The sequence below is a fragment of the Aulonocara sp. 'chitande type north' Nkhata Bay genome, linkage group LG17 (assembly GCF_057382095.1).
Source record: "Aulonocara sp. 'chitande type north' Nkhata Bay isolate Kocher_YH1m ecotype deep benthic linkage group LG17, A_spYH_male_GT1.1, whole genome shotgun sequence".
NCBI lineage: Eukaryota > Metazoa > Chordata > Actinopteri > Cichliformes > Cichlidae > Aulonocara > Aulonocara sp. 'chitande type north' Nkhata Bay.
The window spans coordinates 41,694,430-41,714,255 of NC_141360.1; the positions used below are offsets into that span (position 1 = coordinate 41,694,430).

Sequence of the window (19,826 nt, forward strand, 5' to 3'; positions counted from 1 at the left end):
GACTCAAGGACCTATGCAGTTTTCTCTGCCTTTATGTTTGTTGAAATATTTTTATCATCATTCAAATGATTCAAAGTCTATATTTTCTTACACAAAATGAACCATGGCTACAAACCCTGGTGTTTTTCCCTCACTCCCACTTTGCTCTCCAGTGGGTTTGATGCATTTTAGAACTGCAGTCTTCTCCACTGACTTGCTGCTGACACTAACTTGGCCCTGTTGCTCTTAAACACCTCTGGTGGGTTCTTATAATCATGCACAACAGTCTCTCCAAGCACTCAGAGGATGGGACAATCCAGGGAAGGTCTGTACACAAGAGGAAGAACGGTGACATTAGTTGCAAGGAAAACACACCAGACTAAAGAACCGGAGTTTTATTAACAGCGTCGCTCAATGATCCAGCAAAGACTGAACCTCAGCCACCATCTAAGTAGTGCCTCTTGACGAAATCATTGGGAAAAGGTAACTGATTCATCAACATCGACACAGACACACAAGCACAGAGAGAGGACAGGGAGACACAAAGAGAAAGCAAAGCCTTCGACCAGATTCCAAAAGGCTGATTCTGCTCATCTGGACATTTTCAGTGGGAGAAACGTTTCATCATCATCAGCTGACTGCAGGTTTCAACCTTATAAACAGGACATTTGCACAATGACTGAAACCAGCACCACTGAAGGAACAGTGGGCTGGGAGGTCGGCTCATTGATCAACAGCAATGTGCACAGTATATGGTCTTGTACATGTGTCTGACGGAGGATCTGTGAAGATGGGGAAATAACTGTTCGTTCGCCTGCTGAATCTGTCATTTTACTCAGTTTCTGATCTTTTCATTCAACTGTGTGAGAGAGAATTTCAGAAAGAAAACATGACATAGAAGAACTATTTGAAAAACTGAAGCGATGAAAGTGAAGGATGGAAAATGTTCATAACCAAGTGCTTCAACAGTTTAATGATCCGTGGCCTTATCCCAAATCGTCATTGTTGTGTTTGCATCATCCAGGGCTGCACTAGGCTGTGACTAACATGCAGGCACTCATTTAGGGAGTGTGTGATGTGCTTTAGCTTTGGATTTGAAACTTTGCTCAGTCATGCTCATTTTATTGTGGGAAGTCAAAATCATAATTGTATTTGCTGTTCTACCACAGCCCACTGTGACATTTTCACTGTGAATTCTCACAAATACTTCATGGATACTTCATAATAATAACACTTAATGCATTAGGTGAAGCATTTCCAGTGAACACAACGCAGGGAAAAAGTTACAGTGTGTTTGGGATCTATTCAAAGATAATCGGCATTAAAAGTATTAAAGCAGCTGCAACTGTATTTTAAATTTTGCATGATGTGACCTGTTCAGTTCCTGCTGCCGGTGCTCACCACGGATATCACATCTTTCAACATCTTGTTGTTTTTGCAGGAACCTTCTGTATCATCTCCCTCTGTACCTGCGTCGCTGGCATCAACTTCGAGCTTTCCCGTTACCCGCGGTACCTGTACAGCTTGCCCGATGATATCGGCCACGGCTACGGCTGGTCCATGTTCTGCGCCTGGGGAGGCCTCGGCCTCACACTTATCTCTGGCTTCTTCTGCACTCTCGCGCCCTCTGTTCAACCAATACCGAGGTCTACCTGTCCCAAATCTCGACAGGAGAACGGCACCGTGTGCTAAAGCTGGCTGCGTGCGCCAGGCCAGCTGAACCCACAGACAGACAGACAAAACAAACAAGCTATTCCATGTTTCCATGTGTCAGCTCATATCCACTCTATCCTGGTTACAGATTTTGTGTGTGTGTTTGTTTAAAATGGGTGTCTTGATATCTTGAAAATACAAGAAAAAAACCTGAAGAACTGAAGAAATATCAAAAATTAAAAGTTGTGTTTATTTTTATTTTGTGGAGTAGATGCAGAAATGGATCGTGACCAGGAAAGACGTGAAAGAAATGATATGGAGACCACGAAAGACTAAATTGTAACGAGTGAGTGCTTTACTGGTCTACTGTGATTGTGGAGACGCTAATGGATTAACAGATTGTTCAGAAGATCAAGTAAAGATCTGGTGGAACCTTCTTATGATCTTTTAAAGCTTTTTGTGGAATATTTCACAAGCCAGTGGATCAAACATGAAACCATGTGACTAGCGGGAGTGGGATCACATGAATTCTCCAACTTCTGGGGTCCTTCCAGTTACTAGTAACAGGCAAGATCCAGAAGAGAAGATCCAGGACTTCCACTGATGTACATTATTGTACAGAATATTCAAGAGAAATGACAACCAGGCATTGGACTATTTCCATCTTTGTGTCGGTGCAGCACATTCCAGCGAATGATCCTAATCTAACGTTTCATACATGCATCTTTTACTGAAACTGTTTTGCTTTTTACTGAACCTTCATGTTGTGAATGAACTGTTGACTCGCTCAATGCAAATGTGTTTAATTTTTTCATTCTAGTCATAAGGCTGTGTGTGTGTGTGTGTGTGTGTGTGTGTGTGTGTGTGTGTGTGTGTGTGTGTGTGTGTGTGTGTGTGTTTACGTGCAGACATGTTGAGACGAGTTATTTTCAAGTCTTTACAAAAGAGTGATCAACTTGACAAAGCAGCGCCTCAGCCTGAGTATGTAGGGAAACAGAAGCTTTGATCAGCAGTGAGATGAAACAGGAAGCTGCAGTATCCCGTTTAACCAAACTGACATCTGCCCCGTCTTTTCTGGAGAGCCCCAGTTGACCCGGCAGATAAAGAAGTCGCTTTAAAAGGGAACAGCACGTTTAGCTCTGCTGAACATCTAGGGAACGTTTAAGTAATTACATCTAATGAGAACACTTCTTGTCCCCGGGGATCAGCAGGTTATCTGCAGGGCCTTCTCGAAACAGTATCTAAGCATAAGGTTTGAAAGGTCTCATCTTAGAAGAAGGAAGAAAGATCTCAGCCACGAACCATGAATCACAAACACATGGACTTGAATTTACTCACATCATCAATTCACCAACACTGAATCCAGCAGGCAGTTGTTGCCAACATCCAGTTTGTGAAAGCGGAGACTCTAAATACCACAGTCCCGCACCAGGGACAGACAGTTCAATTCAATATAGTTCAAATCACAACAGTCACATCAAAGTGCTTTACATTGTAAGGTAGACCCTACAATAATACATACAGAGAAAACCCAACAATCATATGAACTCCTATGAGCAGCACTTTGGCGACAGTGGGAAGGAAAAACTCCCTTTTAACAGGAAGAAACCTCCAGCAGAACCAGGCTCAGGGAGGGGCGGGGCCATCTGCTGCGATTGGTTAGTTAAGGGAGGATTCAGTCAGAGGATCCAGCCCTCACTGTAAGTCTAAAGTAGAGCGGGTGTGTTATATTGGGGTGATACAGAACTATGACGTGTTGAAGATGAGACGGGACCACTGAGAGCCAAGACTTAAAGCAAACACTGTACTGGGATCTGTTCAGAATAATTTAGGTTAATTACAACTTGGATCATGTTTTTCTAGCTTTGGACATCAATTGGTCATTACTGATACTGTGTTGTTTTTGTTCTTGTTCATAGTTTTGTCTATGTGTTGCTTAAGAAACATGATGGAGTTCTCTGACACCAGGTTACTGTGTGGATTAGCAGCTACTGTCAGAAACTGCTTAGTTTGAATTAACATCATTATCGAACTGCCTTTTTCTTTCAGCACTGATGGTCAGCTGGTCAAACATGTCTTATAACACTTATACTCACATACAAGTATACTGACATTTCCAAAGAAACATCTTTTTATCTCAAGACAAAATGCTCTTTATGAGAAAAAATGAAAAATGTGAGAAAATATGAAATACATTATTTTATGGACAAACACTGCGCCACAGTAAGTCACAGACTGCCACAATCATGAACTCAGATCTATCAACTCCAAACCTGTTCACCTGGTCTGTGGTCACAGACATTTGTAAAAGAGTGGGTCATCCTAAAGATTTTGAGCACCGTGCTCACAGAATTTGAGCGTGGTGCTTTCATACTAAACCACCCTAAGTCTGTTTTTGTTTCTTCCATCTTAGACATTCGACAGTCAGCTATAAGTGGTATTATTGCAAAGTGGAACCTCTTAGGAACTAAAGTGACTCAACCATGAGAAAGCAGATCATATAAAGTGGCAAAGCAGAGTTACTGAGTGCTGATGCTCGTAGTTAAGTCACCACCAGTCTGCTGATCTAACAACGTCCTGTGGAATCATCAGGACAAAAACTATGCATCAGAGCTTCATGGTATTCGTGGCCCAATACTTTTGTGCACATAGTGTATCTCAGATCCACATCGTATGGGAACCAAGTGGCAAAGGCAATCCATCACAGTCAGTAGAGGAGCAAAAATAGATGAGACTGTCTGTGACAAAATCTAAAATGAAAATATTAGAATTGAGAAAGTCGTTTACTTGTATGGGAATATTTCTCTAGAAGGCAGGAGCTCTGTTATTTAAAATGTTCTTTGTCTGTTTTCATAGCAGTGACAGCAGATGTGTATCATCCTCAGAAAGAAGCTTGTTGTTTCTTTTTAGACTTTCTTCATTAATTTTATTTTATTATTGATTTTTTGTCCTGTAACAAATGAATTCAGCATCATGAATGGTTTTCAGGAGTGTAAATAAAACATGAGGATGTAGTGTCTGATATTCCCAAGTCCCAGTTTTATAAGATTATCATGTTTGGCACCCGTGCTGGCAGCGTTCCTTTAATCCTGCTCATGAGCTGGGACACATTTTGAGTTCCAAAGTTACCTGAAAGACGTTTTTTTAGTGTTTCCGGAAATTTGGGACCTTTATGATAAAAATAACAACAATTCCAACAATACGTACAATCCCACATAAGTCATGTACAGTAAGTAAATATATTAGTTAAAAACATACCCAGTAGAAAACATGGGTGTAGCTTATGTGTCAGAAAAATAAAGCTAAGTTCATGAAAACCTGCATTCATCTGCCACCAGATGGCAACAGCTGTGGTTGCAAACAGACTTGCAGTCCTATAGAAGTTTATGGGAAAGGCTTTCTGACGTGACCCCTGTAAATACTGTCCTGCTGAGTTTATTGGCTCAGTCACTCATTTTGGGTCATATTGACTAAAAAGGTCTCTTTTGTAAATCTTGGTTATACCACCCCATATGGAAAAGATATATATAAATCTTATAAAGTTTGTATCTGTCTTGTGTGAAAAGCATATAAGAGTGAAAACAGATATAAGATCCCTTGAAAAATTATATAATGAAACTTGTATGTTTTGGATACTTACTAAAACAATGTATGAAAGTAATGAGAAAGTGGCCACTTTCATGAGTAATCACATATAAGTTTTTACTATTTCTTTTCCATATGGGACGGCTCCAAATGGAGGATTATCTGTGACAGGAACTCACACGTGTGGAGGGATCTCACAACCAGATTATAGGTGGCAGACAGTTGGTGTCATAAGCCACTCCCTCTCGTCACGGATGGCTGTTCACAGTGGACGCATAGATGGCTTCTTTCCCTCGTTGCTTTTCTTTCCCCCTCAGATTACAACGACCTGGATGTCCGAGAACCTTCACAGACACAAACAGAATTAACCTTTGATAGCAGAAAACCTTTGGTATGCTTGTGCGTGTGAGATGAACCTCGCCATCAAGCTGGATCAATGAGGCCTTAAAGTGCAATATCAGTGAAGGCTGCTATAGCCAATGACTCTCCAGTGTCTTTGGCTCCAATGGACCAATGTTTTAACAAATACAAAGGAAAGTAAACTTCTGTCGGGAAATGAAGCCGTTATGAATTAGGATTACTCCGAACCCTAATCCTAACTGTAAGTCTCATCATTGCTGGTTTAAAACAACCTTATGTAACTCAGATTTGAAACATCATAAACAAATATGTGTACAATGGTTCAAATAAGCTTCTTGCTCCAATAAACTGAGATGTTAATGATGAAGGTTCCAAACTCAAGCTTCTGACTGATCGTATCAAATCAATGGGTGATGTCACGATGGCTATTTTCACTTAATCTGTATGAATTATGACCGTCTGATTTTTTGGTTTTCTCTGTGTGTGTATGGATGGGCGGTTTGAGAATATATACAACATATGATATTATAAATCCACTGCAGTGTGGAGACAGTTTCATGCTCCTCATGATGTCCGACACACGGCAAAAGCAAAAGTAAGACATGTTTAGGCAGACGTCGTCATCACATATAAACTGTTTTATTAAATAATTCAGTGTCAGTCAACATTAAAAAGACAGTCGTCCAAAGAGGATGGGCCAACAAATGAAATTATGATCAAATACTGCAAATAAAGTAGTTTTTCTGTTGATTCTGTTCATCTGGATGTTTTCAGTGGGAGAAACGTTTCGTCGCTCATCCAGGTGACGTCTTCAGTCTCAGCTGACTGCAGGTTTCCCCGATCTTAGATTTTTATAATCCAAATTAATGTTCTATGCATTTTTAATGCAGCTAACACGAGCCACAGTTTTCAGTCACCGTATATTCTTCCAATTTTAAGAGAAAAACTAGGAAACATTTGTGACCTGGCCATAAACAATACTGTGCAAAGGGTTTGAGAATTGTTTTTATTTGCTCTTGCAGTAGCATCAGAGAGGAATCTGAGCACCCGCCGACACACTTTGGCAAAACAACATTTACTTATAAACAACTGCTTTAGCTTCCAGAAAATAGACAGTGAGGTCCTTATAGGTCGCTGATCTCAATATGATAAAACCAATATAAGAGTCTGTGAAAAGAAAGAGACGCTGATAAAAGTTCTTGAAGCACTGAACAGCTTAACGTCCAGGTAACTTGACTGCGAGTGTACTTTTCTCCCACTGTGCTGTGACTAATGTTAACTGAGAAAGAATCGTCACATTACTTTTAGTACATTAAACATTTGCACAGTAATCTATGTAATCCTGTTTCTGACCACTGACGTCTTTATTTCAAACCGGCATTTTTGTTGAGTGTCAAGTTTGATTTTGTGAAGCTGATTTTCTACACAGCCTTTGTGTACACGGCTGAACATGTGAGGGGATGTGGGCTCGGTCAGTTCATCAAATAAAGCCCAGTAAAAACTGATGCTTATGAGAAAGGTGGGCAGCACGTGCAGCTTTTGTATTTTTTCATTCATTGGACTCCTTGATTGCATCTTCAGTTTTGCAGTCTGTCAGTCTTGCTCCATGCATTGCAATAGAAAACAAAAATGTGTGGCTTCCCATTGTACGCTGCAGGTAAAGAAGCAGCTTCCTGTTTGGTCAAAGTGATATAAGCAACGTCTGCAGAGACACACGAGGAAAAAGGAGAAAAGGGTAAATGTTTAAGTATTGCAATCAATGTCAAATCATAACAAAATAAAATTCATTAGTGTGTTTACTAATGCTCTTGGTTGTCATGAATGTTTGGGATGAGAATAAAATCAGGAGATTAAAGAGATCCACGCTAGTTTTAAAGTTCTGTGAATCCTTCAGCAAGTGAACAGAAAGATCTGTGACTGAACTTTATGCCACAAACAGAGAACTCCTAATGAATTTATTATTTTCACTAAACCTGCAGGTTTTAGACGTGTCCTCAAACCAACACAGCTGATTTAAATGGCTAAATTAGCTCCTGCAGTTCTCCAGAGGCCTGGTAACGAACTAATCATGTGATTCAGGGGTGTTGACCCAAGGTGAGATCTAAAACCTGCAGGGACACCGGCCCTCGTGGACTGAGATTGCCCACCCCTGTTCTAGTTCCTTAGTATGGTTCCCTCTCGTGCCTCTGAGTTTCTTCTTGATTTCTTGTTTTTTATGTTAGTTCCCTTTAGGGTCCAGTCTTTCTCTTTCTCGTCTCGGTGTCCTGTCATCAGTGTCCCCGTGTTTACCTTCTTTCCCCCGGTCATGTTCTGTCTCTGTGAATACGTTAGCAGTCCTGTCCGTCTGTTCTCTCCCGTATTCATCTTCCTGTGTTTTGTCCCTTTCTCCCCCCAGTCTGTCATGTCTCCATGTCTGTTGAGTCCAAGTCCCAGTGTCAAGTTCATGTTCCTTAGTCTGAGTCTCAGTGTTCATCTGAGACTGTAGACATTGAAAAGTCCATAGGAAAGATGGTATCTGATTATACTTTCTCCAGAATTGTCTAAGGAGCTGGAAAAGAAAAGCGTCTGGACTCCTTGAAGACGTTTCATCTGAGAAGATTCTTCAGTTCTAAGAGCGGTGAGTGGTGGCGAGTCCCAGGTTTGGCGTCCTATGGGAGTGTCCCCCCAAGAGGGTCATGGACCCCCTATTGATCCTCTACCTAATCACACAAGCCAAGGTGTGAAAACGGGTGTGGGTCACAATCAGCCACAGTGTCGGTCAACCCACTGTGAGGCCCAGGGACAGCACCTGGCCACGTACAGTGATGACACCTGGGTCAAAAGGAAAACCCAAGAAGGGGAATCCTTCACTGAGCTCTGAGCTGAGCAAACATGATAAATTTGCTTATCTTTTTGCAGAATATAGCAATGGCATTATGTTATATTAAACTGTGACTTTCACGGGTTAACCTGGGTGTGTTTCCTAAATCAGCAGCAGATGCTGAACAGCTGACTATTCTGTGAAAATAATTAATCTGCAGATGAAATATCTGAAGCACAGAAAGTGGAACATGTAAACTGATCAACTCAAAGTAAAACACAGTTAACCTTAAATACCAGTGATACTCTGTTTACTCTGATTCACAACCGGAGGGCCTTTGAACAAATGAACAGTCGTGCACTACTTCCCCAGCTGCAGCCTCAATTCATCCATTATCTACCAGAAGTGCTGTCGAGTCTAAACGAGTGTGTGGTCTCAGCTTGTGAATTGGAGATTATTCATGTAAACTTCAGGAGTTGGATCAGACCTCACAGGTTCTCTGGTTATATAAACCCCCTGCACTAAAATCTGTTTGTTCTTGTTTTCGTGCCCCACTCTGCCTTTTTCAATTCATTAACCTCTCATTAGTACACGAGGATCTGCCTCCCAAACCGTAACTTATTCCTTCGGCAATTATCTACTACAAATGCTGTAAAATCTAAATAAGGCTACGGTATCGGCTTGCAAACAGAGGACTCTGCTTTCTCATAGATCATACAGAAATGATTCGGACCATGCAGCTCTGCTCTCCCAGTTTGTAGCTGTCCACATTTCTGCAGCGATCTTGTTTGCAGCCCTTGGTCTTATATAATGTTTATATAATTGTTATAGGATGTTAGTTAAAGAAGATGAGTCTCATTCTTCCAATCATCACTCATAAAACACATCACCTAATGCGGTGCTGAATAATTCATTCCTATAAAAGGAGTGGCATTTGACAACTTACGAGTGATTTTGAAATCTCATGAATTAAACATCGTGGCTCTTGCTTGTCTGTGGATGCAAATGGCAACATAGGTGGTGATGTTAATGCCAGTGATGCATCTCTGAATGACAGCCTGAGTAAAACGAAGAAAGGGCCTTGATGAGGGCTAAGTGAGGATAACAGGGGAATACTGATGGAGGATTGCTTTGTATTGCTCATTTTTGGGGTTATTAATTAAAAAGCTGAATGTAAGTAGAAGCTCTCTTAGACAAAATCTACATGGTAAAGACATCTCTTCACATGTTGTAGTAAATGATTTCCATAGCCTGTTCTGTTCCTCGGTGATGTTGTAGTTATGGAGGTTAAACAGAGACTGCAGCGTGTTGTGTGCTCTGCTGAGAAGGTGATTGGCTGCAGACTCCCATCTCTGCAGGACCTGTACACCTCCAGGACACTGCGGCGTGCAGCTCGGATCTCAGCTGACCCTTCTCACCCTGGACACAGTCTGTTTGACCTGCTCCCCTCAGGCAGGAGGCTCCGGTCCATTCGCACCAGAACCTCTCGCCATAAGAACAGTTTCTTCCCCTCTGCTGTTGGACACATGAACAATAAACGTATGACTGTTCCCACCACTAACACATGACCCTACGCTGTGTCACTGCATCATTCCATGTTTGGCACTGATCACCACCTGCACTCATGCATATATCTTTCTACGTAGCACTTTTAATTCTTATTCTTACTTTTATTTTTTTCATGTCTATTTAAGCGCAATTTATGACAGCATGTTTGCACTGAAGCACCGCAGCAATTTCCTAATGTTGTAAACCTGCTCAACATTTGGCAATAAAACCCTTTCTGATTCTGATTCTGATTCTGATTCTAATGAATCATACTGTGAGTATTTATTATGCATAGAGCCATGAAAACAGGCTCTCGTGAGGTCTGCTCTCTGCAGTGTCTCAGACCTCAATGACTTCAGCTCTTAACCACGGATCTACTTTTGAGCCACAGCAGAAAATATACCAGCTGTACAATTTGCCCAAAGGTGCATGCACTCCAGGCTCATGCCAGTGTTGTACTTTTTGCAATTATGTGAGGGTGCACTTGCATCCGGGTCATGCAGATTGTGTCATTAGTGGGTAAACAATTTTGTTTGGAAGTCCACGTGCCTGCAGCCTACAAGCAGTCACTACAGTAGAGTCCCAGACTGTGCAGCACATTCTGGGTGTGTCCTCCAAGGAACAGACTATGAAATAATGTAATAAGAACAAGACTGAGTGCATTGCAAATGGTGAGTATAATCCTGGACTCAGGATACAAATCAGATCTCAGGTCTTACTCAGATCACATTATTCTTGGGAAGTGTGATGTAATCGCCATATTGTTGTGTACAGTTTGAGGAATATATTCCAAATATACCCTTATACTCTCACCCCCAACTAGTCACAAGAGATGGCGGCGGCTCCCTAAACTTGGTTCTTTCAGAGGTTTCTACCTGTTAAAAGAGAGTTTTTCCCTCCCACTGTCACCAAGTGCTCACTCGGTTCTCTTTATTTTACAGTCTTTATCTTAAATATAAAGCACCTTTAGGTGATTGCCGCTTAGATCTATATAAATACAAATTAATTCAGTTGAGTATATATTATACTGCAGCAAGCAGGGGTGAGTTTAAAAGGCGGGCGTGGGGTGTTCAAGACCATGTGTAATGCAAGGCTTTCCTAACATTCTTTCTAAATCTTTTTTTAAGATTTAAAGAGAAATATGAGCACAGATCCATAGAGGCTGGAGTCCATCACAGCAGGCCAGACCCCAGGCTGTGTAAAGATGCCCCAGAGACAATCCAGCACATAACAGCAGGGTGCAAGATGCTAGCAGGCAAGGCATACATGGAACAACATAACCAAGTGGCCGGCATAGTGTACAGGAACATCTGTGCCGAGTATAACCTGGAAGTCCCGAGGTCAAAATGGGAGATGCCCCCAAGGGTGGTGGAGAATGACCGAGCTAAGATCCTGTGGGACTTCCAGATACAGACGGACAAAATGGTGGTGGCTAACCAACCGGACATAGTGGTGGTAGACAAACAGAAGAAGACGGCCGTAGTGATCGATGTAGCGGTTCCGAATGACAGCAACATCAGGAAGAAGGAACACGAGAAGCTGGAGAAATACCAAGGGCTCAGAGAAGAGCTCGAGAGGATGTGGAGGGTGAAGGTAAGCGTGGTCCCCGTGGTAATCGGAGCACTAGGTACGGTGACTCCCAAGCTAGGCGAGTGGCTCCAGCAGATCCCGGGAATAACATCGGAGATCTCTGTCCAGAAGAGCGCAGTCCTGGGAACAGCTAAGATACTGCAGGACCCTCAAGCTCCCAGGCCTCTGGTAGAGGACCCGAGCTGGAAGATTGAAGACCGCCTGCAGGGGCGTGCTGGGAATGTTTTGAAATAGTTTTTCTTTTTAATCAGGTTTGTACAGTTGTTATTGGGTTAGTTCTTAGTCATTCTTAGTTGCACTGAACTGCAGCATGTGGCAAAAAATACACTTTATCTTTGAGCAGTGGCTCATGGACGTGGTCGTCCCTCCGTCTATTTTTCTTACCTTGTTAATTTCACCTTTCACTTTTGCTCCTCCTGCACTTCTCTATGGAGTCACAGCCTCCTGTGCCCGTGAGGACTCGTTACTAGCTGTTACTACTGTTGACTGTGCAGCAACAGCAGCTGCAACAACTAACTTGTCTGTTAATTTTGACTCATTTTGCTGCTTTTATTTTCAGTGTATTTTTATTTCTCTGCCTCAGCTTTTCACCACTTCATCTGCACTAAACTCTTTTCTACAACCTGTTTGAGTGCACAGAGAAGGTACGGGAAGAGCTGGTGGTTTAATTGGGCAACACGGTATCTGTAATGAACTGAAAAGTTTAAAGCAGCATGAGGGTCTTATCTGATGTGATGTGGACTGGAGTGAGATCATTTATGGAGGTGTTTGGAATAAAATAATTATTCATCATAGAATTTACAAATAGATTATTTCCACTTCTTCACAGCAGAGTGGACCAAGTGGTAAAAAAGAGACTGGACGTTTATATGATGGTGTTCCTGCATGCAGTGCTGCCACCAAGTGGTCCAAATGAGCATATGTCCACAAAGAAATGTAAAACATCATGTAATGAAGTCAAGAATTATGAATTGAGTTTTATTAGTTTCATGGCAGTGCTCTGTCTGTCATGGTCCTGGGTCGTCGACCCAGTGTTTTGAGTTTATTGTTATTATTATTTGTGTTTTGGGGTTTTGAATGCTGGGTTTCTGGGTTGGTGCTCCCTCTGTTGGTCCCTGGTGTTAGTGTCTCGTCAGGCTAATCAGGTCCAGCTGTGTCTCCCACCTGTGTGTGATTTCCCAGTGTCCCTCTGTGGATTTATAGTGTGTGTCTGCCTGTGTTCTTTGTCGCGTCGTCTGTATTCATCCTCTGTGTCACCCTGTGTTATTGCGCACTCTGCATTGCTCCGTGAACCTCTCGGTGACTCCATGTGCTCTCCCTGCAGTCCTCCTCTCGTGTTTCAGGTTTGCCGTTCTATAGTTTAGTTTATCCTTAGCTCTGTTTTGTCATCCCCACTTTGTGTTCTGTCTTCTATAATAATCACCCTGCATTTCAAGTAGTGCTGCATTCGAGTCCTTTTCCACACATCACACGGCTGCTGCCCCAGTCGTGACACTATCTGTCTCACCTGTAAAGCGTAACAACAATTAGAATCCATTAGATTTCATATTTATAGTTCATATTTCTGTATAGTTTTCATAATTATATCCGGTTCATAGCCTGTACATACTCATAGTTATAGCATATTCATAACATACCTCCATGTACATTGTAACATTGAGCTCTCAGAGGAAATGTGAAAACTCATACATTTTTAATAAAATGTTTATTTAACAAACAAACAAAGTAAAAGATAGAAAAGATAAAATAATATTCTACTGATATCAGTTTCTATAAAACACCTAGTTAGTGACTACATAACAGCAGTTGTACCTAGCATTATATAACCAATCAAAAAGTGGAAAGAACATATTTATTCACACGGACAAAATTCAGTCTTCTAAAGTCATTGTGGTTACAGTCGTTTCTACAATGGCAATGATGAGTAACGACTGCCAACGTAAACTGAGAGCAAAGACATGATACAGAAATAGCCCTCGTTTCTTTTTCACTCACTTTATACGCCTCTCTGCATTTAATCATTAGTGATTATTAACCGGTGCCCCTCAGGGGTGTGTTCTGAGCCCTCTGCTATACACTCTCTTCACCCATGACTGTATTTCCTCCTGCGCGTCCAATCTCATTGTTAAGTTTGCCGATGACACTACAGTGCTCGGACTTATATCCAACAATGATGAGACAAACTATAGGACAGAGGTGCAACAACTAGAGTCATGGTGCCACGACAATAACTTGGTCTTAAACACCAAAAAGACCAAGGAGATCATTGTAGATTTCCGGAAGAGGGGCCATAACAACCATCTGCCTCTCTTCATTGGCAGTGAGGCGGTGGAGAGGGTGAGCAGTTTTAAATTCTTGGGGGTAACTGTGACCGAGGACCTGTCCTGGGGCAACCATATCACCTCAGTTGTACGGAAGGCCCAACAGCGCCTCTACTACCTGAGGAGACTGCGGAGCGCACACATTCCCAGATCTCTGATGTTGAACTTCTACAACTGTGCCATCAGCAGCGTTCTGACGTATGGATTTCTAGTGTGGTTCCCCAGCTGCACCAAGGCCGATCAGCAAGCACTCCAGCGGGTGGTGAAAGAAGCTGGCAGAATTATTGGAACAAGTCTGCCAGAGATCAGTAATATCTTCCCCACTCGCTGTCTGAGGAGGGTGCACAGTATCCTGCGGGACCAACATCACCCTGCGCGCCACCTTTTCCATCTGCTGCCCTCAGGGAGAAGGTACAGGTCTATACAGGCCAGAACATCCAGACTGGCCAACAGCCTGTATCCACAGGCTGTGAGGCTCCTGAACTCTCTGCCCCCCTCTCACGGACAATAACCATATCCAACTTCTTAATAGCAATGAACTGGTCTGCATTGGTGCATCATATCTTTATTCTCTTCCCCCTCCTGCCCCCCCCCCCCCCTCTTTCTTAAATAGATAACTATCATATCTGATATCATATCTCACAGTACAATAATATTGAATGGGTTGCATTGTTGTATTTTGTCATGTTTCTCAGGTCTTTGTCTGAATTTCTACGAACATTATTGCTAAGGATTGTCTTATTGCATTGGAGTCACACTGGGTTAAATATGTACACTTGGGTTTTAAGGGGTATTTATTATTTTCTTCTTTTTTTGGGTTGTATGGAAGCCCCAAACGCAATTTCATTGTTCTTGACAATGACAATAAATAAATAAATACTAAATACTCTGCCTCTCTTTCACACTGTGTCTTTGTCCTTTTCTTCCTCTCCTAACCCCGATATTTGCCCCTCCCAGAGCCTGTTTTTGCTAAAGGGTTCTTCCTGTTAAAAGGGAGTTTTTCCTTCCCACTGTCACCAATTGTTTTCTTGTGTTTTCTTTGTATTATTGTAGTGTCTCTACTTTAGAATACAAACCATCTTGAGATGACTGTGATTTGGTGCTATATGGACAAATACGTCACCTGTACTGTACAGCATCATCATTCCTTGCTGTGTGTTGCAAAGTGTCATTAAAAACAGTGGATGGAGACACAAAGACAAAGCCACATCAGAACAGACACCACATTTCTCTGCATGCAAAATACAAATGATCATCGAAATACTGAAATATTTCAGATTTAATATTGACCAGTTATTGATTATATTTATATTTATAATGGTTTGTTTTCATTTTTTTCATTGACAAAAATCATTTTTTATCATCAACCCAAACCTGTTTCATTGTGCACATTAGTATGTGCACATTTCATGCTTGAATAAAATAGTTTCGTGACTTACATTTGGTCTGCAAACAGAGGTACTGTATCTGAAATGGCCAGTGCAATGTCTTTCAGAACAACAGATTTGTCTGCAATATGCAGCGTGGATTTCAGGCTTGCCCAGAAAGTCTGCTGCTTCCTGTCATCTTTTGGCCACTCAAGGTATGTCTGCTGCCTCAGCAAACTTCTGAGTCTCAAATACTTCTTAGGAAGAGAGTCTGTCGGAATGGGCTCCAATAATATGAAGACCAGTGAGTCCCGATGGACACTGATGGCTCGGTGCTGAGCGAAGAAGAGCTCGTAGTTGCACCATTCGCTTTGCACAAAGTGTTTGGAGAGGACAAACAGCGTCTTGTAGCTAGACTCAACACAGTTGATGATGTTGTCTATGATCCACTCTCCAGGGACAAAGTCTCTCTCGTGGACACATAGGGAAAATCCAGCACCTTCCAAAGTGGGAACCAGGTGGGTGTCCACCCAGTCAGAATCTTGATTACTGTAGGAAATGAACGCATGATAACTAAAGGATGCATTGTTCAAAATATTGGAACGTTTCTTGCCTCTCCTTTTCATCCTTATCCAGACCCATAACATCTTTGTATACCATGCTCCATCACATTTATGAAAAACCAGACCTACGGCTGCAGATATAACTATTAGCACGGGCAGCGCAACTGCAGCTTGAAGCCACATCTCACACGACAGCTTACTGGGTTTGTACTCTGACAATGGCAGACCTGCAAATGACAGTGGTGTGTTACATGTATAATCTAAGGGCCAGTCCATTAACAAGGACTTGTTGAAAGCAGTGATGAACCAATAGGAGTCACACGAGCAGACAAACGGATTGCCTCCAACTTTGAGTTTCTGAAGCCTGGGAAGCCCTGCCAAGACCTCTCTCGATATAGATGTGATAGCATTCTGGTCTATGTGAAGACTTAGCAGAGCTGGGACACTAAGATCTACTGGGATAACCTGGATGCTGTTGGAGCTAAGTGTAAGATGTGTCAGCTTGGAAAAGCGAGTCAGATCCTTTTGCATTATAGACGTTATTCCTGTCTTTGACAAGTCAATCTTCTCAAAGTCTGATGACAGATATGCAAAGACACTGTTGCCCAGGTTGTTGTTTCCAAGGCTAAGCTCAGTCAGCTGAGCAGGCCAATAGCAGTCCCCATCCAAGTGGATGGAGTTGAAGCTGAGATCCAGAGACTCTAGTGAGTTCATCTGATGTGTCTTCTGAGAGATAAAGGAAAGACTGCTGAAGCGGTTCCTGCTTAAAGACAGCTTCCGCAGTTTGGGAAAAACAGAGCTGTTTGAACACGGAGTCCACCAGAAGCCCGATTCTGTCAGCAGGTTATCTGATAGATCAAGAATCTCCAGTGATGGCAGGGCAGTCATGACTCTGCAGGGTAAAATATTCATTCCAGTCCCAGAGAACTTTAAATAGGTCAGTCTGGAGAAGGCCTCAAAGCTCATGTTTATCGTGGGATATCTGTATTGATAATGATTCACACCATTAAAGATAACTGAGGAAAGATTGATTGTGTGATTAATGGGTGGTAAATTAAAGCCATCTGGTGTATCCTCATTGTAAGTGATGTTGACAAATGAGAGCTCGTGGAGAGGGGAAAGCCACACGTTCTTCATGAACACCACCATAAACGTGCTGTTTATCCAGGTGTTTTCTAAGGTGAGATTCTGTATAAAAGGCATTGTTCTCAGGTTCTTAAAGGGGTTGTCGCTCACATTGCAGCTGTCTGGAAATAGAGAGATGAATCGCAACATTTTTGCTTGTGTCACATTCAAGTCCACAAGGAGGTTCTCAAACATCCCAAAGGTTCCACAAAAAGATGCAAAGAGGGACAGTTTTTTGAGAGACTTGATTTTTGCAAGAGAACCAGATTCATACTTTTGCCAGTGAGTTCCTGCTCCCAAAGCCAGATGCTGAACAGAAGCATTCATCAGGGCATCAAAGTCACCGTAGCTCACTGACAGAGCAGCTGTACTACCCAGAGACAGGAAGTCTAGCTTTGTAAAGTTCTGAAAGGATGCCGGTAATTCATAGCTGGTATACAGGTTGTTGGCCAGATCAAGAATTTTCAGCTGTTTCAAGGAAATGTCAGGGATGAACGCTAAGTCATTGTTAGATATGTTGAGAATTTTGAGTGCTGGTGTGTGGGTGAACACTGTGGCTGAAATCTCCCGAAGTCCACAGTGAGCTGCTTTCAAAAAACAAAGCTGGGATAGTCCAGAAAACTCAGTTCCTTCCAGCGTTTGGATGACGTTGTAGGAGATGTCCAAATACTGTGTTTCGTTGGAAAGACTTGATGGAACACTGGTGATGTTTTGATGTGAGAGGTCTTTGACACCTCGCATTGATGTGACGCATAGTTTGAATCCTTCGTTATTTTCCTTAATAGCTGTGCAGTCCGGTCTCATTAGGGACACGATGACTACGGTCCCAATCAAAACAGCCACAGATGTGCTGAAAACACCAACATAAGAGAAGTCATTCAAAGACACGACCATTTACTGTGCAGGAATATCTTAGCACAACTATGTTTCCAAAAAATAGCACCGCCTGAAATGTAAATAAAAGTAGAATGCACATCATTTAAAGTTCACAGTAAAGTATGCGGCCATAATAAAATATTTTGAATATGATTCCAGCATCAAACAGAGAATTTGAAAATCATCGCATTCAGTTTCAAAGCTGTACAATAAAATAGAAAAATAGATGTACCAGAGATGAACATGTACGTTACCTTTGTGGAGACATAGCTTCAGCTTCGACTATGACAAGTTCAGGTCTGAGCTGTGTGAGTACTTTTATCCTGCTCTTAAAAGAAACTGTTCCTCTTTTTCCTCTTTTAAATTCCTCTTTCTCTCTGGTTCCTTTCCGTGACTTTCCACTGAGAAAGCAAATGTTATGTCTAAAGCTTACGCAACTGACAGGAGAAAAAAGTATTTCCTCAGAGGGTCTTTCCAATACTATGCAAAAGTCTAAAGTATAATTTCATTTCCTCATATTTTGCTAGGAAAATGAAAAATGGGTGCAACAGTTTATTACAACATGTCCAACCATATATGGAAGCACAGTTTAAAAGGCAAAAACGGACTTTTTACAATTCTTATGAACTTGACATTATTTGATATATTTAAAGTCATATTTGATATGACTCCCTTTATTCTTCAATACAGCCTGAAATCTTTTTGTTATTTCTTTGAGAACAGTTCTCCAGCCTTCTGAAAGGACACGTCTAAGCTCTTCTTTAGATGCTGGATGCATTTTGTTCCACGTCCTACACCGCTTAAATACTTTTGAGCTCTGGACTCTGGGAAGAGTCCTTGATTAGTTCCACTGTGTGGTTTCCTATACAGCTTTGATTCCGATCATTGTCAAGTTGAAAGAAGAAGCTGTTGCCAACCAATGGTTTATAGACAGTATTGTGTAGTCAGTCAAAATCTGACTTCTCAGCATCTACAATTCCTCACATTTTGACAAAATACCCAACACTGCTGGCTGAAAAGCACTGTGCTGTACAAACAGCCATAGACAGCTATAGACTACCTCCGTACATACATTACAGTCTAAGGAGCTTGGAGAGAAAGTGACTGGACTTCTTTAAGATGTTTTAACTCTTCACTTCTTCCGTTTTTTTTCTATTTCTTGTGGATACAGTTTTTAAATGCTGCAGATATTTTTTAAAGCCCTCCACTTCTTCTTTAGACGTTTACTTGTCCTGTTTCCCCAGTTTATTAACGGCACACTGCACACCACGCCGAGATCTACCAAGTTTTTGGCCAACAGCACTTTGAGAATCACCTTGTTGGTGCAAAAATGCTATTTTATACTCGTCAGTCTTCAGCAACAGACTGCTTTCCTTTATGATAAAGCAGATAGTTTCAGTGGGTCAGGTGACCCTGGATCCTCCCTCAGCTACGCGACGATAGACCGAGGTACTTGGGGCCGTTTGATGCTCTGAGTGTTTCTTTTTCACTCACCATATGTTTAAACCACTCTGCAATGAATCATTACCTGTAATTTTCTGGCCTTCTTCTACGAGTATGCAGAGTGAAACAGGAGGTTGATCAGCAGTGATACTGGCACTGTACCAGTCAGCTGTGGTGACTTCTTAGCCTATCCTTTGCTCATGAGCTCAGCTGGGCTCCCGCCCTTGGCCCACGCACCTGCCGTGAATCTACCTGTTTACCTGGACTTCTGGGCTATTTAAGCTGAGGGCTCAGCTTAAATAGCAGCTGACGAGTTACTCGAGTTACTCTGTCAGTACAGCTCCAACCCTGTTTCTCGTGTGATTTCTCTGTTTATGCTAAACGCAGTTCTCCTGTGCATAGATTCTCGGACTCGTTCATAATCCTGACCTGTTTCCCTGCGTGGCATGGAGTGGAGTGGAGTGAGAGTGAGTGTGCTGGAAACAAATACAAAAGGAGCGAATGAGCGCAGCATGTTTTGGACTTTCTCCCCTTTTCCCTTGGACCATTGAATATCACTGCCCTGTACACTTTATATACTTTCACGTGGTGTTTTGTAAAAAAACTTGTGATTGCT

The 19,826-nt window shown here is 42.0% G+C and overlaps 2 protein-coding genes across 3 annotated transcripts in view; one reads left to right on the forward strand and one right to left on the reverse strand.

The window, feature by feature from the left end:
- Nucleotides 1-4,656, forward strand: part of tmem178bb (transmembrane protein 178Bb) — a 75,239-nt gene extending 70,583 nt beyond the window's left edge. Inside the window, exon 5 of the mRNA XM_086268816.1 lies at nucleotides 1,421-4,656. Within this exon, the coding sequence (XP_086124942.1) occupies nucleotides 1,421-1,671 (251 nt within the window). The 3' untranslated portion in view covers nucleotides 1,672-4,656. The remainder of the gene's footprint in view (nucleotides 1-1,420) is intronic.
- Nucleotides 4,657-12,099: 7,443 nt separating this feature from the next.
- Nucleotides 12,100-18,059, reverse strand: LOC147310674 (toll-like receptor 1). 2 transcript variants are annotated; one of them, XM_086269487.1, is made up of 3 exons: nucleotides 18,022-18,059; nucleotides 15,276-17,741; nucleotides 12,100-13,022 (listed from the first exon to the last, which is right to left on the reverse strand). In XM_086269487.1, the coding sequence occupies exons 1-3, from the start codon at nucleotides 18,033-18,035 to the stop codon at nucleotides 13,019-13,021; spliced, it is 2,484 nt and encodes an 827-aa protein (XP_086125613.1). In that variant the 5' UTR covers nucleotides 18,036-18,059; the 3' UTR covers nucleotides 12,100-13,018. The 2 variants fall into 2 exon arrangements, with proteins under 2 accessions (XP_086125613.1, XP_086125612.1); XM_086269486.1 differs by lacking the exon at nucleotides 12,100-13,022 and having other exon boundaries at nucleotides 14,729-17,741.
- Between the last annotated feature and the right edge of the window lie 1,767 nt (nucleotides 18,060-19,826).